We start from the raw sequence: 27,950 nt of genomic DNA on the forward strand, positions 1-27,950 counted from the left end.
TAGTCAAAGGTTGGTGGCCTGAACCTAACCAGTTACTACCTGGATCTTTGCTTCCAAAAGGTCACAGCCGGGAACACCTTGTGGAGTAGTTCTACTGTGCAGGCACCAACGGCACTCCAACAGGGGTCCCAAGACAAGGGCAAGAGAAGGACAGGGAGGCCTGCAAGGGCTAGATGGGAGAACTGGAAGCACTCCACTAGCTCCCTCAGAGGCCAGTTACCACATCAGATGATAACCAAGGCTCGCCAAATAGCCGGACCTTTCCCCGCAAGGATTTAAAAATCTCGAATTCAATGTAAAATTTTTAGGTTTCTTAAAACATCATCTGGAAGTTTGCTCTACTTATCCCAAATTAGTAAGATAATATTACGAAGGGGTTCAAGAAGTTTGTGCAAAAATTCCACTATCTTTTCATTCTATGTGAAAGTATTCTGTTATCCTTTTACTCTTGAGTGATCTGAATTTTAATTGACTTTAATTGGATGCATGTTAACATTTGATAGCAAACAAAATGGAAAATATTCCCCAAGCTGGAAAATGTTCATTTTTAACATGAATATAATTGTAGAAGTAATTTCTTCTGCTCTAGTAATAATCTTAAAATATATTAACTATCTAAACAGAATCATAATGTCTGTCTTAATGGTGGCAATGTTATCCTAGCAAATGAAGAAGAATGAACAGAGTTTTATCTTTCAATTTTAATAGAATGATAAGTGTATTACAGTAAAACAGTTGTTTAATTTCCTGTAGTAGTTTGACAGTGGCTATAAGTGAGAACCCAATAAAAATCCATGCAACCAATGAAACATGCCAGGCCCATGAAATTAACTGTGTGCCATTCTTCATAATTGGGTATATCTACTTTTAAAATGCTGTCTCTGACTAGGTTTCATCGATTGCTCTGGTTAAGTTCACCTTGACCCCATGAGTGGTTTTGCTCTGTCCCCCTCGGATACCAGCTATGAAAATCTGGGGCCGAGGCACGCAGGTACTGTTTTCTTTCTTGGACTGGGTGCTAGCATCCTTTGAAAGGTACACTTGTGAACAACTATCTCTTCTCATGTGACTCAGATCAGTTTGCATGGAATGAGTAACCTTCTGGCGCAAATTGGCCTATGTAGAAAGAAAATAAACAGGAATCAGCATTTCCTAAATGCACAAATAATATGAAATATCAGGTTAATATCTGGCTAATTCATGAGTAAATTAGTCCTGTAACATAGCATATAACACATAAGAAAAAGAAGAACACTAGGAACTTCTAGACGTGTACATAAAAATGTAGACAAAGATATCCTTATTGACAAGCAGGAAAAGAGATCTAAAACATTGCATACCAGTTTGGAGTTACAATTAACTCAATTATTTGCTAATATAATCTTCTATTTCCTTCCTTATACTTTCAGATTCATACAACCTGCCTTTTTCATCTTACTGCATTATTTTTTTTAATTCAGATTGCTAGGGAGTTTTTGGGGGGAGGGCTGTTTTTCAAGAGATGGATTTTGTCCCAGATTTTTTAATTATTATTAAAAAGCTCTGATCTTTTCAGATTATATTTTTACCTCCTACATTTGCTTACTCATTTATGGATCACTAGTAAACATATGAGATTGATTGAGATGTGTCTCATAACATTGAGACAGATCGCCAGGCTGAGTATTGTGATGAATTTTTAAAAAGAGAACAAAGAGTTGCTGAGGAGATGAAAAAAGCCAAGAAAAGTCTCAGGAGGAGTTAAACTATGTGGGCAAAGGAGAGATTTGGAGTCAGGGAAAGCACTTCACAGTTTGACACTTCAGGTCATTGAAACTGAAACTATTTCCCCTCCATATACTATTGTCTACATTAATGTAACATTGCGATTCTTCTGTCTTCTGTAGTTTAATTTAACTATTCTAGGACACTCTAACCTAGGCAAATATGTAGGTTTACCAAATAAAGGTCAAATGACCGATCAACTCTTCAGTTGTAAGCATCTACATACCATTTCCAACTCAAGTTCTTGGAATTCCTTGCCTCAACATCTTCACTTTGCTACTCTGGGTTGTTTTTTCAGGGTCCGTATCCAACTTTATCTGTCCCCACACCCAGCAGTGAAAGACTAAGCTACAGATTCTCAGTGAGTTCTCAAGCTTTCTCCTCTGAGGCCCTGCCAAAGATCTGGAAAAGTGATGCTTTCCCTTAATTATGAATAGGGTGTGGTGGCAGTATTTGGGGAGTGAGCAGTCTACATGATAAAATTCTAAAGGATAATTAGGCTTGTAAGATGGGAATCAAAATGAGGTAGAAATTATGAAATTGGAAGAGAGGGTTTCACTCAGTATGAAATTCTGACCCAATGAATAGCCTCATTCTTTTCAACCTCCATCCCACATCTGTGCTACTGCCTCTTTCATATTCCTTCCATCCATTACTCCCTCTTCTTTTCTATTTGTATCTCAAGTCCAACTTAATATGTCACCCAAGTCAATTTAGTAAAATTTTTATGTCATTTCTGTTATACCATCTAGAAAGAGGTAAGTAAAGATTTCAGTATATCAGTAGCACTTATTAGACTATTAGCTCTTGAAGAACAAAGTAGCAGAATGCATCTGTCTACCATTATCTGTTTATGTCCCAATAAACATCTGATGAACCCAAGTAACTTTATTACATAACAGCAATATGGGGAAGGGGGTTCATGAACAGCAGAAGAGGTGGCTGATGAAATAGTTATGGACCAATATTCTGGAAGATGTATCAGAATGTAATCCTTCCTCATCTCAGAAAATCAGAAGACTGGTGGACGGCCACCTGGAAGGATGGCAAGAGGAAAGTTGTGATGAAAGGAAAGCCTATGAGAGACTGCAAATGCAAGCGGATCCTCTCCCTGTCTCCAACTCAGGACCAACCAGAGAAAGCCAGGTAAGTGCCCCCAACCCATGCCCAAAGAGGCCCACTTCTCGCTTACCCTCCTCTAATTTTCCCATGCACCAACCTCCAAGCAGTACACACGTGAAGCCTTAACAAAATTTGCTTTCACTAGAAAGTTTTCCCACTATTCTGCCTGCCTTTCAGTCTCTGCCAAGTACGTAGGAAAAGCTCTAAGTAAATAACTCGGTTTGTTCTCATTGAGTAGGATTCACTTATTTCCCACCCGATTTCAGTTAAAGATAAAGATAAAATATTCAACGAAGAAGTAGCAGACGTAAGACTTTTTTCATTCATACTATAAACATATCTTGTTGAAAATTTTAACATTCATTAAAAGGTTGAGTTTGAAGATTTCCAGATTTGGGTAGGGGTGAGGGTTTTGAAGACAGGGCTTCAAGGGAAGGTAACTATTGTGATTAGGAGATCTGGGTGGTATCGTGATTATGCACTGGGTTTCAGTTTATGTATTGGTCAGCAGCTTGAAATAACGAGCCATTCCTCAGGAGAAAGATGAGTTTTTCTACTCCTGGACACAGTTACAGTCTCCGAAACTTACACGTGTCATCCTGTGAGTCAGAATTGACTCAAAGGCAGTGAGTTACCTATTGTGATTAGAAAAACTACGAATCAGAAGAAGGAGGGGAACCCAGTGTCTGGAGAAAGTATGTTGATGTGAAGGGAGATCTTATCTGTGACATTACAGGGCTAACAGTCTGTTCCTTAACAGGGTAAACTATAAATGATTACAGGATGCTGGGAGTGATTTAAAACTAGTTTGAATATAAGAGGAAGTTTTTAAAAGTTCATGGAAAAACTTCATTATCTTTGATTCCATTTTTCCATAAGGTCTTTGAAGCCTTTTCATATAAGCATATTTGATCTTACAATCAAATAAATTGATTGCCATCAAGGCAATTCCAACTCATAGTAATTCTTTTAGAAGGATTTCATGATTTAGTTAATAAAAGCATGTTGAGGAGCTTATTAATAATTGCCACTATATAAATAAGTGGCAAATAAGAAAAATGGTAATAAAGACTTTAGAGGAAGAAAACTCACTTCAAATGGTATTGAATGTCATGGAAATACAGAAGGAGATTAAATAAGCAGAAATAAAGGAAAAAATAAGATTAGGCATGTAAGTATATACTTATATGTATAAGTATATATATACATATGAGATTCATGCTGAGAATCCCTTGTGGCACAATGACTAAGCACTCAGCTGCTAACTGAAAGGTCACTGGTTTGAAGCCCACAGTAACTTTGTGGGGAAAGACCTGGAAAACTTGTCCCTTCAGGCTCACTCTATGGGCCAGCTCTAGTCAGTTACACGGGTGGTGCTAAGTGGAAAGCATCTTGGGGCGCACAACAAACCATAGCCGCACTTCTGGACTTCTTCTCTAAGAGGCAGAGGGCATTCCTACCGCACAAGCTCACCATTTGATATTGCAGTTTGTGTTAGCGAAGAACTCTGTTTAGAACTCATTATTTTATCTCTCTAGTTTAATTGATCATTTATATTTACAATTTAGTTTACCCAATCTACATTAGAATCCTCCAAACTAAAAATAATTCCAGCAAACATCATTACAAACCAGCTGGATAGCTCTTCTTCTTAGCTCCCATTCATTCCACTCATATGATCTCACAATAGTTGGTGGCAATATGTGTGTATCCGTCTGTGTGCTACTTTCGCACTTTGTAATTGGCTTTATGTAATGCTTGTCAACATCCTTCACCTAAATAAATAGGATATTCTTAGTATTTGTAAAATAAGAGCATTATTGACATCTTAAATTAATTAGGTAAATCTGACAAAAGATTTGAAAAACAATCATTTTTAGCACAGAGCCTATTTACAAATACCAGCAAAAATATCTTTCTAATAGTGAGCTAGACTTACCAAAAATACTCATGAATAAGCTGAGTTTTTAGGCACATTTTTATGCAGTTTTTTTGTAAAATTAGGTGCGTCGGCTGATATTTGGGTCAGTTTAGACTTTAATAAATATATATGGTACTTATTTTTATCAACATGGCTCTGCAACCGATTTTGTAAACTCAATGTAAAATGTTTATTTTCAAAGGTATAATCTAACATCATTCATTTTCAAATCAAATGCCGTTCCATGATTTCCACAATTAACAGCATAAGTGAATTGAAAATAGGTGGAAATTTAAAAGCTATTAAATATTATCTATAAATCACATTTTCTTACAGTACTAAAGTCATGTTGTAACATTGAACTAGAACATAGGAGATATTTTTAGTTGAATATAGTTTTCAACTGAGATAGCCAAAAGCTCATCCTGTCTTCAATAATTCCAGGCGAAACTAAGATATGATTATGCAACTTATGCCTAAATTGCTAGTAGGGGTGGTAGAAATTTAAAGAATGAGGAGGGTAATAGTGAAGTAGAATAAGAAGAGATTAACTTCTTTTTTTTTTCTTTTTAAAATATTTTATTGGGAGCCCTTAAATATACTATAACATTCCATCAATCACATAAAACAGTATTGTACAATTGCTACCACAGTCGGTTTCAAAACATTTTCTTTCTTTTTTTACATAGATGGCATATAATATTTTAAAAATACCATTAAACAATGTATTATTTAAGGTTAAGTATAATATGAGGGGATTTTTTTAAAGTGTAGAAAAAAACAAATTAAAATATAATGGCATCTTCCCACTTTCCCCAAATTTCTTTTCTTTTTTTTTTTTTTTTTTGAGATTAGCTTCTTTACCCAAATCAAGCAACAGAAAATTACTAAGAGGCTAACATTTAACAGAAGAGAAAGTTTCTGCCTTCAGATAGGAGCTGGAGGCACAGGGAATCCAGGGTGGATGATACCTCCAGGACCAGGGGTGTGAGGGGCGATACAGGGAGGGTAGAAGGTGTGTGGGCTGCAAAGAGGGAACCGATTTCAAGAATCTACATGTGACCTCCTCCCTGGGGGACGGACAACAGAAAAGGGAGTGAAGGAATATGCTGGATAGGGCAAGATATGACAAGATAATAATTTATAAATTATTACGGGCTCACAAGGGAGGGGGAAGCGGGGAGGGAGGGGCAAAAAGAGGACTTGATGCAAAGGGCTTAAGTGGAGAGCGAATGCTTTGAGAATGATGAGGGCAAAGAATGTACGGATGTGCTTTATACAGTTGATGTGTGTATGGATTGTGATAGGAGTTGTATGAGTCCCTAATAAAATGTTTAAAAATTTTTTTTAATTTCTGCCTTCTAAATGATTTTACAATCAAATAAATTGATGTCATTGAGGCAATGCCAACTCATAGTAATTCTTTTAGAAGGATTTTATTATTTTGTTAATAAAAGCATGCCGAAGAGCTTATTAATAATACTATATAAATAAGTGGCAAATAAGACTTTAGAGGAAGAAAACTCATTTCAAATGCTATTGAATGTCATGACAACACAGAGGGAGATTAAATAAGCAGAAATAAAGGAGAAAAATAAGAGTAGGCATGTAAGGGGGAAATGTGCTTCAGTAGGATATACTGTCTACGTATAGCAAATCACTTCTGGTTATCTGATTCTAGTTTCTCATTGTCATTCCGTTTTCTAACAACACTGGAAACTGTAAATACGTGAAAACCCCCAAACCAAACCCATTGTCATCAAGTTGACTCTGACTCACAGTGACCCACGATACAAATGGTTTCTGGGGCTTGTAAATCTTTACTGGAGAAGTTGCATACATGTGTCTGTTCTTAAGATTATCTTCTGAACTGGTATTAACATTTGCTTAGTTCCTTTATTAACTAATGGATAGAGTAAAACCTTAATCACAATCATTTTTATATCTGCAAGATAATTTAGTGATCATTTAACAAGTAGGAAACAAGGCTCAGCACAGGTGGTAGGACACGTTTGAAGTTGATCTATAAATCACAACTTTTCTGACATATGGGCTATGAACAAAATCACTTGTGATGCGCAAAGATTTGGATCATAATAAACTATTGGATTGAGAAGATTGGAATTTCAGAATACTTCATTGTTCTCAAGAGCTCTGGTGGTATAGTGGTTTTGCATTGGGCTGCAATCCACGTGGTTGGCAGTTTGAAACTACCAGCAGCTCTGAGAGAGAAAGACTGGACTTTCTACTCCTGCAAATAGTTACAGTCTTGGAACCCCATAGGGGGTTGCTATGAGTCAGCATTGACTTGCTAGCAGTGGGTCTGTTTGTTTGTTTTTAATTGCTCTCATGTGGAACCTATACGTGGGTCAAGATTACAACTCAATGTAAAGAAAACTGAAATCATCATAATGGGACCAATAGATAACGCCATGATAAACAGAAAAGACTGAGGTTGTCCATCAGTGCTCACGGAAAGAGCAGTCAAGAATCAAATAACATGACATTGAGCAAATCTACTGCACAAGATCTCTTTAAAATGTTAACAAGCAAGGAGGTCACTTTGGGGACCAAGGTGTGGCCGACGCAAGCCCTGGTAATTTCAACCACCTCATTTTCCTGTGAAATCTGAGCAATAAATAAGGAAAACCAAAAAAAAGAATCAAAGGATTTGAATTACGGTGCTGGCAAATAATATCGAAGAATAAACAAAGTCGTCTTGGTTTGGAAGGACAGCCAGAATGCTCCTTACAAGGGAGGTTGACAAGATTCTGTGTCGTATACATTGGACATGTCGTCAGGAAATACTACTCACTGCCACTACGTCGTTTCCGACTCACGGCGACCCTCCAGCACAGGGCAGAGCTGCCTCTGTGGGTTTCGGCAACTTTAGATGGGAGTAGGAAGCCTCCTCTTTCTCCTGAGGAGCAGGTGGTGGTTTCAAACAGCTGAGCAGCCAACTCCTGTGGGACTGTGATTCCAGTCCAACCTGTAACCACTACACCACGAGGGGTTCTACTTGGTAAAAGGGCAGTGAGAAGAGGAAGACCCTTGACAAGAGGGTTTGACTTAGTGACTGCTGGACTCAGCCATCCCACCTGTGAGGAGGACGGCTCAGGACTGGGCAGTGTTGTGTTGCGTTTGTAGACAGGGCCCTGATGAGTCAGAACCGACTTGTCAGCACCCAACAACAACAATGTCTTTGTAGCCACAGTCTCTGGTTTCAATTACTCACAGTTTCAATTACCTAACTAAATAAGGGCTTTTTCTTTGTTATTATTCTGATTTGTACATTCATCAGTTTGACCTGATGAGTCATGAGTCTCTGAGAATTTCATGAATTTCTATCTTGAGAGATGAATCCTTTTCAGATAAACTATAAAGACTTTCATCTGGCAATGTCTCTTTCTGCACTTAACCATTCTACAACAAAACATAACTTTTTACTTCACCGTATTTTAAATGTCATGAAATTTTAGAATACCAGCATTGCTTACCTGTGAATATGGAATGAGGGTTTCAAACTGCTGATGAAGTTCCAGCAGCTGAATTAACTCTGCATTTTTTTTGGCCTGTTCTTTAATAAAATCAATATATCGTTCAGGATTTTCTGAAAATGAGCATGCAGCATCTCTGGTATTAAAAGTATAATACTTTTCCTTATATTTCAAAATCCCAATGGCTGGATTTCCTGAAAATTGAGCAAAATAGTGAACTAGGTATGAAATACTAAGTGATTTTATGTTTCCAATTTACCCACAGAGACATTCTCTATGCACTCAATTTTTAACAGATCCCTTGTGTTCTTATTTTGCTAAAATGTTACGAGTGACTTTTAATGATGCATATTTTAGGTAAAATTTCTTCTAAATTAATTATTTGCATATTTATTTTTATAGCATTTTCAGGAAAGCATTGACTTGCTAATCACAAGGTTGAAACCCATGAACTACACTGAGAGAGAAAGATGAGGATATCTTCTCCCAGCTAAAGATTTATAGCCTTGGAAACACTATGTTAAATTTCTATGAGTCAGAGTCAACTTGATGGTAGTGGTTTTATATGATTTCCAATAGCATTTTATATTAAAAAAACACTATCCAGATATAATGTATTTTAAAAATCTTTTAAATTTCTAATTTTAAATTTTAATTACTTTAATTAAAATTTAATTTGATATAAAATTTCAGAGTTTCGTAAACTATGTTATCTTTATAAGAAATAAAAAATACAACTTTCTCCCAAAATGCAAATTTATATTACATATTTTAAATAATTTGTTTAAAAATATTTACCACTGCACCAACTACCACATAAAAATGAATACTCAAACCTGGTGTATGTAGTTTGTGGGAATTATATAGAAAACAGCAAAACTGTCTGAGGTGCTTATTCCCTCATAGATTTTGACCCACTATGGGTCAGGTCTCAGAAACCCCAAAGGCAGTGTTACTCTCCAGGGTCACTCGGAGTCAGCATCAGCTCGATGACAATGAGTGGGACGGCTCGGGTACTGTTGCAGGCACAGGATATAGAAGGAAGCAAAGTGCTTGCCCTTATTCTCAGTGGGAACAGATGACAAAATCGTCAAGAAAAGCATCACAAATACGTAAACAAAGTAGGTTAAACACATGTGCAAGTAGGAGGGTGCAATTGCTGTTTTAAACAGGGTGGTCGGTGAAGGCTGAAAAGTGAACAAGACATATAGCTGTTTGTGGGGCGAACTTCCCAAGTAGAGGGAATAGCAAAAGCGAAGGCTCAGAGATGTGAGTAGACATGGGACAGCCCCGAGCAGCAAGAATGCAGCGTGTCTGCAATGAAGTGAACAAATCAGAGTGTGGTAGGCAATGAGGTCAAGCATCTAAACTTGACTCTGACAGTAAGCCACATTGCCAGCCTGGTTTACAGTCTCAGAAAGAGAGAGGGAAATCCTGTAGCATTCCTGTTAGGTAATGCAAGTTGATCCTGCACAGAAATCAATGTCCCCATGGGCAGATGGTCTTGATTAGCATATTCAGGGCAAAACTGGAAGACCTTTTCCATTTTTCTTTGTGGAAGCAGGAAGAAACCTTTCCGGCCTCCTGGTTGGTTCTTCTCATTTTCCTAATGAGGAAACTGAGGTTCAGAGAATGCCTGAGACTGGTCACTAATGCTAAGAATGACTTTAGAAACCACTATCTCTTAAGTCCTAGTCCATTGCCTTTCCAACCACATCATGCTGCCTCGGTGGTTCACCCACACCTGGGTTTTTGCATGCATCTCTCACATGATTGCCTTGCCTTCTTAATAGCATTAAAATAAAAAATAGAAATGCCATCTATATTCAGTTTTTCGATTATTTTTATTTACACATAGGGGCAGTACACCCCAATTTCAATATATTTCTTGTAGTGAGATTAAAGCAATATTCAACTGAAACATAGGAAAAGAAAAATAGGAAAAGGACAAAGTGTACTGGCACCAGATAAATAAGAAAACAATCTTGTCAACCCCACTTTCATTCTAAATCTTGCAGGCGTCTTATCATTTCTAATTCACTTTCTGATTTCTTCTTCATTTGGGGAAAAGTCTAGTAAAACAGCCATTAAAGAGCAATTTTATTTTTAAAATGTTGCAAATTTCCTTAGGGGGGTTTGATTTATAGAGAAATTCTATTACGTGTGAATAGAATATAACTATAAAGTGACAAAGAATATTTTGAATAAACATATCAGTCAAAATTAGTGTTGCCCTTTCAAATAATTACTCTGGGATAGTACGTGCTTATAGTAATACTTCCTCAAATACTTGGATCCTGCATTAGATGTATTATCTCTTGGACTATCATTTCTTGCTGATGTTGGTCGCCAACATCCCACCACCAGGGCCTCCAAGACCAAGACATTGTCCGGGTCTTTGCAGCTCCTCTTCCAGGTCACCGCCTGATCTTGTTCAGCTTTAAAACTTAATAAGTGAAAAACAATGAAAGTACTTCATAGAACAATATCAGGTGAGGGATGAAATATTATTTCCAATTATGTACCTGGAAGGAGAAGACCATCTTTCGTAGCAAATGTGTAGCCACAAAATCCCCGATACTGAATCAGCAATTTATCAAAATTTGCTGTTGTTTCTGGGAAGAGCCACTCCAATTTTCTGAAATCTGGAAATTGTATTTTATCTTCTAAAGTGGAAAAAGAGTATGAGAAAAAACTTTATCAATAAAAAGGTTATACTTCCCAAATAAAACAGCAGTAGCTCATTGTAAACAATAACTCTTTATAGCTTTACACTTTTTCTACTTGGAAAAAAATGACAGTCATTAAAACCAGATTTATGAGTAAGGCAATTCAAACAAAGAAATATCAGTGACCTCACTGAATGTCCACGTTCACCCAAGTTTCTGGAGCCATCATGGCAGAAGTGTGATAGACAGAGAGGGAAAGCCATACAGGGAAGTTATGCTGTGCTGGTGGTGCAGTGGGTTGTGCTGAGCTACTAAGCTAAGGGCCAAAGGTCAGTTCAAAAACATCAGTTGCTCCATGGGAGAAAGATGAAGCTGTCTCTTCCCATAAAGATTTACAGTCCTAGGAACCCAAAGGCCATAGGAGAGAGGACTCTATCTCCTAGTGTCACCATAGGTAGCAGTGGGCTCAGTGGCAGTGAGATGACTAAAGGCAATTCCAAAAGGGTATGTGATCACTTCCTGCTGCTTCAGAGTAAATAAGGAGGTGAATGGGAGAGATCGGCTGTTATGTAAACAATGGGGTTTATACACTAGGACTATTGCTTTTGAAATAGTTGAAAATGTTCTCAACAGTAAGTTAAGGAAATGGCTCTTTATAACTGATTTAATAGCAGGGTATCTGATTTTTGTAGTCTGCATTAAGATTGTTAAAAACTCTTCCAAGTGTTGGCTCATTTTCACATTTGATAAGCAAAATGACTAACAATTTTTAAAATATCAAACAATTCAATAGTTCAGTCATATCAAGAAGAGTTTTACAATCATTACCACAAAAATTGACCTTTTTTTTTGCACAAATAAAAATGTATCTTTACAAAACATCATCTCCCCCAGGTGGAGAGACATGTATTGATATAAATGGGAAAATGTCTTGATTTATAAATCATCAGTTTGAATCTGAGGTAGATATAGGCCAAATAGCACTCCAAAGAAATAACATTATTTGTTATTTGTAATAATAACCCATTGCCATCAGTCCAGTTAGTTCAGATCAGAGCAACGGGCAGGGCAGGAAGAACCGGCGCCTGAGGGTTGTGAAGGCTGTACATGAGCAAACTGCCAAATCATTCTCCCAGAGTGGCTGGTTGGTTTCAACCGCTGACCTTTTGTTTGGCAGTCTTGTGCTTTAACCATTTCCCACCATTACCACACCAATAGAGCAAAAGATTAGTATCACTATGACTACAATTAAAAAATCGATACATAAGCACAGAAAATCACTGTCAACCATAGAGGTGTTAACACTAATGTTAGCAATGGCTCTTGCTGGACAGTAAGACACTCAATTTACACACTTTCTTTTTTTTCCTTATTTGCTATGATGAGCATTATGATGTTTAATATTTCATTGGGAAGATATAACATTACATTTTAAAATAAAAAGGGCCTTTATTTTACAGGTGATGTCCACAAGAAGAGATAAGCAGACAGTTTTCATTACCCATGTGTTCTTTTATCCGATACACGTCGGATTTCACAGTCACTCCCTCAAGGAGATCCTGTATTACTTTCTCTGGAAAGAGTTGCTCATGAGTGCCCAGGAACGGCTCCAGGTGCATGGTTAAATTGCTGAGGACACTAAGCAAAACTGTTTCATCCTGAAAGCTGGTCCACAGATTGGAAAGTGCAATGAAAATAGGCTGAGGAAGAGAGAAAATTTTCCACTGTTTAATAAAATCATAGATGATGCTCTTGAAAGTAAATACAGATTGCATTTGTAAATCAAGTCTTCCTTCACCAAGCTTACGTCTTATGAAGTTGTGTCACAAAAGTTAGATAGAAATTAGGCTCATCAATTATGATACAATAAACTTGCATTTTATTTCAAAATAATTAATTTTGGAATCTCAACTAGAGGCTTGAATTTTCCTTTTAGTTCTTTTGGTTTAAGATACGCTGAATGTGATGGTAACATATGTACAAATGAGCTTGATACGATTGATGTATGGATCGTTACAAAAGCTTTAAGAGCCCCCAATAAAATGATTTACTTTTTAAAAACAGGTGCTGAATGTGTTCATCCTTTTTGGCTTCCTACTTCTTGGTATTTTCAAATTTCATTATAAAAGGGCCTTGACAAAAACATGATATTTCAGTTCTTTCATGAGCATGTGGAAGTTGGACACTGAATAAAGAAGATCAAAGAAGAATTGTTGCATTTGACTTACAGTGTTGGTGAAGAATATTGAATGTAATATGGTCTGCCAAAAGAACACACAAGTCTGTCTTGGAAGAAGTACCCCAGAGTGGTCCTTAGAGGCAAGGGTGGCATGACTTCACTTTACATACCTGGGCATATTGTCAGGAGAGACCAGTCCTTGGACTTGATACAACAGAGGGGCAGGGACAAAGAGGAAGGAAGGCCCTCAACAAGACAGATTGACACCATGGGGCAACACTGGGCTCCGGAACAACTGTTGTGCATGGGGTCACTAAGGGGCGGAACTCACTTGATGGCACCTAACAACAACAAAGAAGGCAGGAAGGGGAAGAGAAGCCAAATAAATAGAAATGGCGGGGCTCAGGAAGTAAGAGGGGGGAGTGTTGATATATTGCAAGGACTACCACTAATGTCACAGAACAAGTTTTGTATGAACCACTGATTGCAAAACTAATTTGCTATGGAAACTTCTCCCTAAAGCACAATGTGAAGTGAAGGTTTTGTGTCCACTGCTGGTTTGGTGTTAAGCCCCTGGTAATCCCTCATGACGAGATCTAGTGCAATGTAGTCACTTCCATAAAGAGATCCGCTTTGAGCAGCCAATCAATTGAAAAGACGCTTCCTATGGTTGTGGCCTGCTTACAATATAAGTGAAGGTTGTGAAAAGGCAGATCTGGATCCTGCATCTGAATCTTTGGACTTAAGCCATTGGCCTGCTATACTGCCGGCCAATACTGGGAGTCCTCAGTAAGTTGTCATCTGAACTGTTAGCCTTGAATTCACTTGCCTTTATAGCCACAATCCGTCATCTTCCTGCTAATCTTGAGTTCATCAACCCCAAAGCTACATAATAAAGCCAATGATGAAAAAATTAAAGAATTCTACCAACTTCTGTTGTCTGATGTGGCTCAAACAGGCAATAGGATGCTTGGATAATTATTGGTGATTGGAATGCAAAAGTTGGGGAAAAAGAGGAAGGATCAGAGTTAGGAAAAAATGGCTTTGGTGATAGGAATGAAGCTGGAGATCACATGATAAAATTTTGCAAGACCTACGACTTTGTCTTTGAAAATATCGTTTTTTCAACAACAGAAACAACAACTACGCATGTGAACCTCACCAGGTAGAAAATACAGGAATCGGATCGATTACATCTGTGGGGAAAAAATGAAAAAGAAGCTCAATATCATCAGCCAAAACAAGGTCAGGGGCTGATTGTGGAACAAAGCACCAATTTTTTTTAAAGCACCAATTTATATGATCATATAAATCTCAGGATGAAGAAAATAAAAAACAAATCCACAAGAGCCAAAATAGAACCTTAAATGTATCTTGTCTGAATTTAAAGGACAGCTCAAGAAGAGATTTTATGCAGTGAATGCTATTGACTGAGACCAAATCAGTGGTCGGGTGACAAAAAATATCACAGGCAAAGAAAGCAAAATGTCATTGAGAAGGGACAAGACCAAAGTAATGTCAGAAGAGACTCAGAAACTTAATCTTGCGTGCAGAGTAGCTACAGCGAATGGAGCAGACTACGAGGTAACAGAGCCGGCCAGAACATTTCAAAGGCAGCTCGAAAAGACAAAGTATTATGGTGAAATCAGCAAAGATCTGGAGTTAGAAACCACATGGGAAGAGCACAGTTGGCCTTTTGAGGAGGAGATGGGGAGCAACTGACAAGGAGCACAAGAGGGAAGAAAAACGTGTCTTCATAAAATAGTTACAGGTGCCCAGAAAGTAGAAGTGTTGGCCTGGTAAGCTAGATGATTATTATCTGCCACACCCCGTGTTACGACGCACACTTGTTTATCTGTCTCTTCAGAGAAGTGACATTTTACCTCAACTCCTTCCTGGATGAATACATGTTCAACACCGCACTCTGTCTTATTTCTGTTACTGGCTTATCTTGATCATACTATATAAGCCACATTTCCTTTTGTAGCCATTTATTTATTTTTTAAAATTTATTTTTAGCAATTTGTTTATAAAAGGGAAATCTTCCCATTCAATTTATAACAAACTATTACTATAAAAAACTACGAAAGACAGGATCCACATGATAAAATTAACGTTATATTTTAGTAATTAAATAAAAATGTAATGGCTTCTAATCGAATTTACAGGACTCAAAGAAAGCTCACCCTTAAAGAGATCACAGTTGGTGACAAATACTTACAAAGACTTGTGATGTTGGGACAGCAGTTTTTGACTTTACAGTCATTTTTACTTGCTCCAGTTGAGCTGCTAACTGCTGTGTCATCATTTCCACCTCTCGAGCACAAGTAATTACATCTGACTGTGAAGACAGTGAACTTTGCATGAACAACAACTTTATAAAAATCATATGTGGTTTAAACCCCGCCCTTTTCCCGCATCCCTATCATATGTGGTTTAAACCCCGCCCTTTTCCCGCATCCCTAAGGAGAAGAGAGCAGAACTGTTTCCTACTTTATCCCCAGTGCTGAACATAGTGACACCACGTAGAAAGTTCTCTAGAAATAAATGTTTTGGGATGAATGAATATCTTGAAATAATGGCTGTATTTTCTTCAACGTACGTAGATATTTTATAATAGTTAACACAATTCAGTGTAATTCTCATTTCTGAAAAGTTGTCCTTCTAACATAGCTTTAAATATCTCATATTTTTCTCAGAGTATTTAACAAGGCGTTCCTTTGGAACCTATTTTGCTACCAGTGCCATGCTGCCTATTGCTCAGTTGCAAGTGTTTTTGCTTTCTTTACATTGAGTTGCAATCCACACTGACAGATGACGTCTGCGATTTCATCAGCAAGCGCTTGGTTTATTACTACGGGCTAGCGCAGCCAGTCAGTGCGGCCTCACAGCACGCAGGCTCTACGGGACAGAGGCGAACGGCCCCTGCTGGTTTCCAAGCTGTAAACCTTTCTCTTGGGGGGCTGCTGGCAGGGTCAAACCGACAACCTTCGGTTAGCAGCTGCGCACTTAATCACGGCACCACCAGGACACCTTATAGCAAACATTCATGAATGCAAGAAGGGTAGGTGCAAATGAGAAAACACAGATATAAAAGAGTAAGTAAACTGTCCACCGGAATTCAACTAGCAAAAGGTACAATCATGGTTCTCCCTCAGACCATTTGAGACCAGAGTTCAGCTCTTACCCTTTCTATGACACTGTCTAATATGTGTTCAAATGGTGTTAGTTTATCGGTTTATCAATAGAGTATTTAAGAATGGCATTTATTTGAAGAGAAAAAATATACTTGTGTTCAGACATGATCTAGCTTAATGCTTTACTATTTTTAATGATACAAGCAACTGCATCATAATATAAAATTTTATTGTATGCCAACTAATAAATATGACTTCACAAACATAACATGTACCCTGTTTTAATTTTACCCAAAGTACTATTAAAGCATTTTTCTTCCTCTTGTTTAATTTTCCTATATATTATCTATCCTATCATTATATCCTATCCATATAATAGTTAGAGAAGCTGGATTATATGAAAATTACAGCATCAAGATTGGAGAGAAGCATATTAACAACTTGTGATATGCAGATGACACAACTTTGCTTGCTGAAGGTGAGGAGGACTGGAGGCACTTGCTGATGAAGATCAAGGACTGCAGCCTTCAGTATTGATTACAACTCAATGTAAAGAAGACCCACATCCTCACAACTGGACCAGTAGGAAACATCATGATAAATGGAGTTGTGGAGGATTTCATCGTACTGGGATCCGCAATCAATGTTCATGGAGGCGCGGTCGAGAGAGCAAACAACACATTACATTGCGTAAATCTCAAGACCTCTTTGGAGTGTTAAAATGTAAGGATGATTTTTTTTTTCAGGACTAAGGTGAGCCTCACACAGCTGTGATATTTTCAATGGCCTCATTTGAATGTGAAGGATGGACAATAAATAAAGAAGACTGAAGAAGAGTTGATGCATTTGAAGTCTGGTGCTGGTAAAGATTATTGAAAGTATCATGTGCTACCAAAAAGGCAAACAGATCTGTCTTGGACGAAGTACGGATGGGGAGACTTTGCCTTGTGCACTTGGACATGTTGTCAGGACAAACCACTCTCTGAAGAAGGGCATGAGACTTGGTAAAGTGAGGGGCACTGAAAACAAGAAAGGCCGTCAATGAAATGGATGGACACAGTGGCTACAACAATGACCTCAACATAAGAGCGATTGTGAGGCTGGTGCTGGACCAGGCAGGGTTTCATTGTGCTGTGCGTGCGGTCGCTATGGGTAAGAACTGACCCTATGGCACCTAACAATAGCAACCACACCCTTGGATTAATAAGTCTTTTGCATACCCACAGATTCTGCCCTCCCCCCAACTTTTCTAGTTTTTTTAATTTTTATCTTTTATTCTTTTATTTGAAAATCTGATTGTGTATCTTCCCAACAGAAAAGACCTTCTGCATAAAAGCAGTGTAACCCCCCTACACCCTCCCCCAACTTTCCTCTCCACCAGCTAGTGTGAGTACAAGTGTCTCCTGGTTGATGTTTGGGGACAGTGGCAGTGGCCACACTCACAGCACCAACCTGCCTGGGCTCTGAGGGGCACCAGAGACAGGCTAGGGGACATGATGGGCAGCCCTATCAGCTTACAGAGGCACCTGGGGCCACTGCACATTTGAGCTAGGCCCTCGCAGCGCTCCCGTGCTGCCAGTTAGTCTCCACAGCCTTGAGCTGGGAGCCCTTACCTGTTCTTCATGGAATGCTATTGGCCCCTTCTTGGGATCGGAGCCCATGTGCCCTGCCCCCCACGCAGACTTGGGCTGCTGTGCCCCCTGCACAGAGCCTGCAGGGGACCCTGACCTCCATGGCGTGAAGGCTGGAGTACCTCGGTGGCATAGTGGCTACATGCCGGGCTGCTCACCAGCTGCTTCATGGTGCATCTCAGAAATTGCAGGGGCAGTTCCAGCCTCCTATGGGGTCATGGATTTGGTACTGGCTCCAAGGTTTTGGGTCTAAAGTCTGGAGGGTACCGTGCAGACCCTAGTGTAAGTGAGGCATGGGGAGCTCTGGCTTGAATGGCTGTGGGGGTGCTCTGGTCTGAGCGGCTGCTGCCCCCACAGGTCTAGTTTTGTTTTAAGAATCAAATATGAGCATGCAATCAGGGTACAGAGCCATATAACAAAACACGTGCCATGACAGCATTCTTCACGTGTTCACTCTCCAGTATCTAAAATTAAAGATCCTCTGAGTTTCTCTTCCTCAAATTATGTTTGCAGGGCCCACTCACACCAAAGCCACTGCGAATTGTTATATTGTTCCTGGTAATATTCTAAAACAGTTACTCTAAACATTTTGAGAAAAAAAACTTGTCCCAACTATGAATTTTTGGCTGTAAATTTAGTCCTCTGGCTATGCTGTCACCCCGCAATCTTGTCTCCCCACAGTGCAGTCAAACCTTGGGAAAACATGTGAGCTCCAGTTACTGCCACTGGTGCTTCCCCTTTATTTAGCTCTAAGTTCAGACTTTCTTTCATCGACAATTTTCACCAAGTCTAAAACAGGCACATATTCTATCTGTGTTGGACAGGGTTCTCTAGAGAGCGCACTGCCTAACTGATTTTTTAACCTGCATGAAAAGAAAAAAGAGTGTGTCTACTATATAAGTGGACCTGCAAATGTAAGTATAGAAGAGGACTCTTCAAAAGTCTTACAGATTTTAAGAAGCGTTATGAGTCAAACACAACTTTCCTTTCCATAAAAGCAACAGGCAGCTTGCAACTTAAAAGCTCACAGAGGATGGAATTCTGTTCTCTCAGTGAAGACAGTCAACAAGACTGACTACCACCCCTTTCTTTCTCCTACATATTTGAAATTGCTCATTGTAGTAGATATCAAAATAAAACAAAATAAACCACTGTCTCACCAAGGCTGCAGGAGGATTTTATAATGGTTTATGTAAACTGAATGTCATAGTAACAAGAGACATTTTTTCAATCAAAATCAATACTTCACAAAATTATATCAAATAACATGACTTTTAAAATATTCATAAATTTCAAGATAGGAAAATATCTCAGTTACAGGTAAATTAACTGACATATTTTATAACTTAGAGACAATACTGATAAATCTACTACCCATAGCTGATCATCAGTTTTAGCTGAAACTATGGCAAGTGAATGGGGGAGGAATGAATAGTTAAAAATTAAACAATAAGAAGAAATACTGAACAAGAGTCAAGAAGCTAGTAAACTTGTCCTGAACCACACTTATCCTGACCTTTATAAGAGGGCCCTCCAATGCACCTTCCTCCTGATGCCTGCTTTCTATTTTTAGGATTCTGAATAAGTTTCTATCTGAAATAGAGGGCGCTGCTGCTTAACAAAATGGAAAGCCACTACTTAACAATATTTTCCAACTTGGGGGGGGGTACTTGTTTGACTTGCACACTGGTTCTTAAAACAACAGAAGTAAAAAATAAATGATTTTTCACATTGATCACAATAAGAATAAGTAATTACATCAATTATTTGAGTGTTGATTATCTGCCAAACACTGTGTTAGGCACTTGCTCCTAATGAAAATAAATATCACCAGTATTACCTACCCACAACCAAATGTCACTCCTTCACTACAGCATGCTAACCATCATACAATAGCATAACAAAGAGAATCAGCCATTCTAATACATGTTTCATCCAAATCACAATTCTACTTTCCCATTTCTATTTTGAGCCTTGATCCTATAGATCCAATGTAAACTGGAAAAATCCATGGCAACTTGAGGTTGTCCTCCTAATCAATGGGGTGGTTTTATTTTAGTCCCCTAATTTGTAGAGGTTCCATAAAGCCATATTTCATTTTATTGTACTTGCAGATACTGTATTTTTACAAATTGAAGGTCTGTGGCAACCTGGTGTTAAGCAAATCTATGGGTACCGTTTTCTCAACAGCATGTGTGCACATCAAGTCTTTATGTTACATTTTGTTAATTCTCACAGTATTTCAAACCCTTTTTCATAATGCTATTGCACACTTAGTAGGCTAGAGTATAACCTAAACATAAGTTATCTATGCACTGGGAAACCAAAAATTTGTGTGACTTCTCTTATTGTGAGATTCACTTTATTATGGAGGCTGAAATGGCACCCACAATATCTCTGAGGTCTGCCCATATATGGAAAAGCCAATGGTGTGACATTAACTCACCAAAATGATCTGAAGGAACATCTCATATTGTCGGATGTTGAATAGTGCTTCTTTTAACATATATGACTGAAGTTCTTGACTCATGAGTGGGTTCTGTATTAATTTCTCAAGGATGGCTGTGTATCTGAAGGCAAGGTCCTGAGCAATTTGAAGTTGGTTATCAATATGCTGAGTGGTAGCTGGGATTGCTTCATGAAGAATAGCTGGCACTGTTTTAAGGGTATAAAAGATTCATAAAGGAGCATCAAAGAACGGAGACAGAAAACCCTAGAGATTGGTCATGTCTTAAGCATTGCATTTATTTGTCCCAATTAAATTGATGATGATAAGGCATATATATGTCCCATGGGTTCCGCACCATCATGGAAGGGACACTGAAACTCCGATGCAAACAAAAGAGGCTGTCTGAAAGATAACCAAGTTAGGGCAGGTCAGCCTTGCCATTGAAGTAAGGGATTCCGAAGACCAGGGAAGCTTGGGCATTATGTCGCTGTGTGTTGACCAGATACTGTTGGAAAGTCCGCAATTTCTCTTTCTACATCTGCTTCTCTATTTGTAAGAAAGGAGGGAAAGTCTGTGCTATTCAACACACTCACCAGGATACTGAAAATGGAACAGAGCAGTCTACCATGGGTTGAGTCTTCATCCAGAACGAATATTTGCCTTTCCAGAGCAATTTTTAAGAGGTTAAAAATTACCCTAACACTAGACCACTGATCTGGACATTAACCCCTTTCTAGTGGGCTTCCAGAAGTATCCAATTCTTCAGTAAGTTTTTTTCTAATAGAAGGTCTTTGATCAAACATTTCATGAATGCTTACTTTCAGACTCCTAGATAAAGAATGAATGAATGCTCAAGCACCATGCCAGACACTGCTGGATTTATAGATTGGCAAATATCTCCTTTGGACTTTTCTCCCTTCGTGAATGCTTACGTTCAGACTCCTAGATAAAGAATGAATGAGCCAACACCATGACAGACACTCCTGCATTTATAGATTGGCAAATGTGTCCTCTTGGACTTTTCTCCCTTCGTTAACCGCACCAGCAACTGTTTTCTTTTATGGGTGATTTTATGTTGTAAAGCAGTGAGTTTTACTCCTTCCAGATATTGAAGTAAGGTTTTGAGAATGCTGGTATCTGGGCAGGTCACCTCATCTCTTTCACTGATTCACTCTTCCATCCTGCTTCACAGTGCAAGAAAGTTAACAGTTTTGCTCTAACAACATCAGTGGGTTAGGCTACAAACCGCGGGGCCAGCATTTTGAAACAAGCCGCTCTGCGGGAGAAAGATGGAGCTGTGGCTCCAGTAAAGAGTCAGTCTCAGACCCCACAGAGGATGTTCTACTCTGGCCCGTGGGGTGCCCACGAGTCAGGACTGACTCCACGGCAGTGAGTTTGGCTTTTGGGTATATCACCAACAGTAGCAGTCTTTCAGGAATGATCAAATCTGCAAATATTAATGGTGTGATGTGTACTATTTTCATCATGTAAATCATCACAGATTTATAAAATTACATGCATATACCTACAGTCATCAAGGCCTTCTCCGCCCTTCCCACAGTCTCTGTTAAATAAGCGGATTCCAGTAACAATCATGGTGAGTTCTTTCAGCTGGCGCTCTTTGTCCTTTTTAGAGAGAGTCAGAAATGTCCCAAGCTCAGCCTGAGGAAAAACACTCTGTAGAGCAGCTAAAATAAAGCACAAAGAAGAAAAGAATTGGCAGGGAAAAAAGATATTCAAACTTAAATAATAATATAAATAAATAAAAATAAGTGGTTCTTCTTCTTTCTTCTGCACAAAGTTGTTAAAGGACTTGCCTTTTGAGGTTTATTGATACAACAGCCTAGGAGTCCTTGTGGCATAGTGGGTTAGAATTGGGCTGTTATATCGATGGGAATGAGGGGGGTCGGAGTGGAGACCCAAAGCCCATCTGTAGACAATTGGACATCCCTCACAGAAAGGTCACAAGGAAGGGACACGTCAGCCAGGGGGCAGTGTAGCACCGACTAAACACACAATATTCCTCTGGTTCTTTAATGCTTCCCCAGCCACTATCAGCCAGATCTACCTTACAAATCTGGCTAGAGCTCTCAACACATGGAATCCAGGACAGAAGCCCTCAGGAACAATAATGGGAGTAGTGATACCAGGAGGGCAGGTAGGGGTAGAAGGGGGAGGAAGGGGGAGCCCAGTGCAATGGTCAACACACTTCCTGCCTCCCTCTCTACCCCTAAGGGGGACAAGCAACAGAAATATGGGTGAAGGGAGACAGCTGGTGTAAGATATGAAAATAATAATAATTTGTAATTAATCAAAGGGTCAAGAGAGTGGAACGTGGGCGAGGGAGGGGGAAAGAGGAGCTGATACCAAGGGCTCACGTAGAAAGAAAATGTTTTGAAAATGATGGTAACATATATCCAAATGTGCTTGATATAATTGATGTATGGATTGTTATAAGAGCTGTAAGAGAACCCAATAAAATTATATATATGTTACTACAACAACAACAACAAAAAAGAATTGGACTGTTACCTCAGGTCAGCAGTTAGAATCCAGCAGCCACTCCTGGAGAGATGACTTTTCTTCTACCATAAAGATCTATGAAAGCCAAACCCACAAGTCTACTCTGGCTTTTAGGGTCTCGATGAATCAGAATTGACTTAGTATTGCCATGGGTTTGGGTTCGGGTTGGGATACATACGATTCTTGAATGTCTGCTATCTGTATATCAAAGCCCAGACTACTGAAAAACCATGCCATTGTTTCTGGTTTATGTCTATTAATATAGCCTTCATCAAATATATATGGCCATCCAAATTAAAACAAGTTTTCTAATTAAGGTTGTGAGCTGTGGAAAAAATAACTTTTAAAAGAATTATGGAAGAAAGCCAGTATGGGGAAAGCCTGGAGAAGTCACCGAGTCTTCATGTTCAGGTATGAAAGTGGGTAAGCATTCCCTGAGGCTAAACAAGTGCCCTGTCCCATCATCTATTTGAAGTGACCGACTCAAGTCCTTTCATCAACATGAAATCTCTGATGCCAGTTGCCCCTGTAGCTAAGCGCTCTGATGTCTTTAATCATTTTTCTGAAGTTTTGATGAGGTGTGAGAGGCCTAGATACACAGAGCTCTAAGAAAATTAATAAGATTTAATTTTTAGAGTAGATGCACAGTTTAAAAAGAGCCCAGGTAAACCTTTATCTCTTGTCTGTGCATTTGCTTTTTTGTCTTTAATCGAGATAAAAAGGGAACTTCAATTTCCATCATTTCTATGTTTAAATATATTAAAAGAAAAAAATACTATGATCACATATTCTTCACTTAAGGAACACAAAATTTGCTTTATTTTTTACCTGTTGCCTCTCTGACGATCTTGATATCTGTCGGGGATCCAAGCCCAGAGCGTAGTAACACATAGCTGACGATCTTCCGGTAGAGGCTCTCCAATTCTTCTCTAGCACATGATCTGTTATCTGTAATTTCTCTGCTAATAGGGCCTAACCTAGACTCTAGGACCCGATGATGCTCTTGAAGAAATTCCTCTAAAATTGGAAAAGGACAATGGTCCATATCATTGATATTTAGAATACTGTTCATAGAAGACCATCGAAAAATGATTACAAGATGGCAATTCTACTACATGAAAACAAAGATTTTCTTAGTGTGTAAAAGCCAAAATAAAAATAAACAGTAGCCAACAAGTAAGTAGCCTGATGACTCACAGGGAGGACATATTTTATCAAAAGGTCAAACAAAGCCAAACTCACTGCTATGGAGTCAATTTTGCTGCAGAGTATCTCTGCGGCTAAGTCTTCACAGGGGTAGACAGCCTCCTCTCTCCCCCCAGAGAAGATGGCCGTTCAGTTAGCAGCTCAGCACCTAATCCACAGAGCCACCAGGGCTCCTTCTGTCACAACACAGTAGATTTTAGCTAGAGCATCACACTTTAGCTAGTTAATGTCAGAGAGGGCTAAAACCCTCCCAAATGAGAAGAACAATGTAAAAGGAAGTGTGTCTAGACACACATTTATATCTAGATCTATTTGTGATGAGGTTATCTACTCCTACAGACACACAATCTCAGGTACCCTATGTAAAAATAAATTCCATAGCTATGGGGATGTTGTTCTAAATATATGGTTAGGAGGTCTGGTGGCAAAATGGGTTCCATGCTGGATTGCTAACGCCAAGGTGAGCAGTTAGAAACCATCAGCTGCTCCATGGGGAAAAGATGAGGCCTTCTACTCTCCTGAGGATTTACAGTCTCAGAGACCCACAGGAGCAATTCTACTCCGTTCTATGGGGTCACTCTAAGTTGCAATCAACTTGATGGCAGTGAGTTATTTTGAGTTTATATGTGTGTGAACATATATATACTTATTATATAAGCAAACCAAACCAATTCCACTGCTATCAAGTCATATATATAAAATGTTGTATATTCTTCAAATATATGCAATTCTATTTTGGTTTTGGTTAAGTTTACTCTGAATAACAATTCCAATAATCTATAATGTTACATCAAGAACTATATCCCTCCTTCTCCCCATGATTATTGAGCTCTAAACTTAAATGTGGCAGGAGACACATCCCATTTACCATTACAAAGGAATTAACATTTTTACTATAGATAGTTCATAACTAAAATATTTTCACAAAACAACTGGTAACTTTTATAAATGAAAAAGTCACTTATAATTACATTAATTGCATGATAATTTTATCACTTTAAAGAGTTATCATGATTAAACACAAAAATAAGACATGTGATCCTAAATATATAGCACAACTAAAAGCCCAATACCTAGAGAGAAAAAAGACAAAGAAAAATTACAAGTAATTAATAGTGATTTCAATACAGTGGTGACAAGGTGGTCTACAGATAAACTTGTTTTCTCTCTCTTGTTTCCAACTCATCTTTGATGCATGTATTAAATTGTCCACAAGGCAAAATATTCTAAACTTAAGCTTCCCAACATCCCTTCTTTTTATGGACAGTTACATAATTTAGCTAAGATTTTATAAGATATTAATATAAACCAAGAACAAAGAAAAAAATATGCAAATGAAAACTTTTGAACTTCAATTTCAGTGGGTGTTTTAATTTCTCATTATTATGTATTACTATCATAAAGGTTATAACACAATAGACTTGGAAACATAATTATTCTGGCATCATAGTTAAAATGAAATTTTAATACTCACAAAGGCCACTGTTGACTTTCTCCCTCAGCAATTCCTATATTATTATTTTCTCTATTATTATATTCTCAAGGCTGGAAAACCTTTCAAAATATTGCCACCCTCCCAAAATTGTTTATTACCTAAAGGAAATATGAAATCCTTTGAAAAATTATCAAAAATGAATAAACATGCGTTACCTCGACTTGTATAATTCATATCAAAATACACTTGCATCTTAATGGTGTCCAGGGATGGATTTTTATTATCCAATAGCCGAGTCACACAGAGCTAGGAAAGGAAACCCCACAAATAATTGCGGTTAACATTTCCCAAACCATTCATAAGTGTTTTGCTAAAGTTAATTTCATAAATAAGCAATGATTATGATATTTACCTACTTCTCTAATTATCGTTCCCTTTGAAGACTTCATGCTTTATAGGCTACCTGATCAGCAATACATATTTATACTCAATTATTTTTCAGCAAGTGATTTGCCCTGAATTAACTAATATCCACATGGTCAGTGCTAATAGTAGAATTGAAGGCAGAAATCTTGACAGTTTTGGTTAGGGTGTGTAGCTAAATGTCCGATGCAGCATCTAATATTGCCTAGAGCTCTTCTAGCGTTCCTCTTTAGTCTTTTATTTCAGTCCGGAACAACACTCATTCTTTGTTGATGGTGAACCTCACAGGCATTTTGCAAAAAGCTGCTGCACCTACCCTCCTCACCTCACAAAATTTGCCTGGCTCGACCTTCTATTTCAGAAGTTCTCCTGGTCTGTCTCTCTCCGTGTGTGTGTGTGTGTGTGTGTGGTGTGTGTGTGGTGTGTGTGGTGTGTATGTGGTATGTGTGTGTGTGGTGTGTGTGGTGTGTGTGTGGTGTGTGTGTGTATGTGTGTGGTGTGTGTGTGGTGTGTGTGTGGTGTGTATGTGTGTGTGGTGTGTGTGTGTGTGGTGTGTGTGGTGTGTGTGTGTGTGGTGTGTGTGGTGTGTGTATGGTGTGTGTGTGGTGTGTGTGTGTGGTGTGTGAGTGTGTGTGTGTCCCCTCAACGCTCTGTTCACTTCGCTGCCTCCTCCTTTTGGACTCTGGGGTCAACCTAAATTTTTCTTTTTGGTCACCTCACTCCTTGCAGTTCACCTACTCCAGCTGACAATCGCATTAGCGTCAACACCCTCACACCTACCTGCAGCAGGGGCTGCTCTCCTGATGTGTGGGAATGGGGTGGGAAGAGAATGCAGGAGTGAAGATTGGAAGTATGATTTTTAGGGAAGCTTGTCTCCCTGGATCATCCATGCAGAAGTACTGCTTTAAAACCGGACTTAACAAATGAAAAGATTAGTTCATCCACATAATTTTAAACGGAGATAAAGGATACGACTTTTTTCCCTTGCATTATGATGTACTTTATTCATATGTACCTGTGCTGTTAAAAAGTTTGAAACTTTTCAACTAAAATGAACTGACAGCAAACAAACCAACACACACAAAAAGAAAAATCTTCCTGAACCACAAAAGCGAGAAACTTTATCACCTGTCCCTTTTCAGTTCTCTTCCAAGGCTAGCTAACGCGTTTCTGTCTGACCATCGTCGTAATAACTGTCCTATTCTTTCATGCGTCTGACGGCAATAGCAGCGGATATAAATGCATATCGTACTGAAAAGAAAGGATTCCAACTTTGAGCCTTGCTGGATAATCACCTTCACCAGCTTCTGCACGTCACTTTTTATGAGGGTTCTATCCGTGTGGAAGCCATTACTTGGATCCAGGACAATCGCTTTCACCTGAGAGTAAGAAAAGAGTTTACTGATTTCATTATTCCAAATTATTTAGGAATTCGCTTAATGTGTTTCCATTTATTTAACACCTGCATCCTGCTTACGCTGGGGTTGATGAATCAGCTGCTTTCCATATTGCCCAACTTTCATCAGTGATTGACAAAAGAAAGCAAAGATGCCAAAACTGAAAAGGGCGCTAAGAAATGCACACAGAACAATAAGTTGAAAGCAGTGATTGTGCCAAGCAAGCAGGGGCGTCATGACATTGAGTAATATTAACCATAACCAGAAAAAATACATGTTAAAACTGTCTACACAGGAAGAAAATATTAGTTGTGTTTCTAAAACTAAATGCAGAGTGGACATGCTTGTAGGCTTTGAAAAAATAATTTTTACTGACATCTTACACAATATTAATATGCTTTAAACTGAATGACATCAAGAAAAGCTTCAACATTTTCTATTTAAATAATTTTAAATAAAGGAGTAATTCAAAAATATCTTCATTCTTACCATAAAAGCAATCAAAGTTTCTGAAACAACCTCTCCATGAGCCGCACATTCTTGACCTATTTCTCGAATGATATTCTTAATAACACTTTCTGCCTGGGTGGGAACCAT

The 27,950-nt window shown here is 38.6% G+C and overlaps 1 protein-coding gene across 1 annotated transcript; it reads right to left on the minus strand.

The window, feature by feature from the left end:
- Window positions 1-823: 823 nt before the first annotated feature.
- Window positions 824-27,950, minus strand: CFAP206 (cilia and flagella associated protein 206). Its single transcript, XM_075554028.1, has 12 exons — window positions 27,843-27,950; window positions 27,252-27,335; window positions 25,749-25,839; window positions 23,721-23,909; window positions 21,899-22,057; window positions 20,367-20,575; window positions 15,374-15,493; window positions 12,475-12,673; window positions 10,830-10,970; window positions 8,305-8,498; window positions 4,518-4,661; window positions 824-1,116 (listed from the first exon to the last, which is right to left on the minus strand). The coding sequence occupies exons 1-12, from the start codon at window positions 27,948-27,950 to the stop codon at window positions 886-888; spliced, it is 1,869 nt and encodes a 622-aa protein (XP_075410143.1). The 3' UTR covers window positions 824-885.

This window comes from Tenrec ecaudatus, chromosome 7, assembly GCF_050624435.1.
Source record: "Tenrec ecaudatus isolate mTenEca1 chromosome 7, mTenEca1.hap1, whole genome shotgun sequence".
NCBI classification, from domain to species: Eukaryota; Metazoa; Chordata; class Mammalia; order Afrosoricida; family Tenrecidae; genus Tenrec; species Tenrec ecaudatus.

Coding starts and splice junctions, on each gene's coding strand:
- CFAP206 (XM_075554028.1), bottom strand. CDS start 27,950: ATGGTTCCCACCCAGGCAGAAAGTGTTATTAAGAATATCATTCGAGAA. Junction 25,840..27,251: donor ACGTGCAGAAGCTGGTGAAG/GTGATTATCCAG, acceptor TTCCTTTCCTAG/CTCTGTGTGACTCGGCTATT. Junction 12,674..15,373: donor TCCCAACATCACAAGTCTTT/GTAAGTATTTGT, acceptor TCTCTTCCTCAG/CCTATTTTCATTGCACTTTC.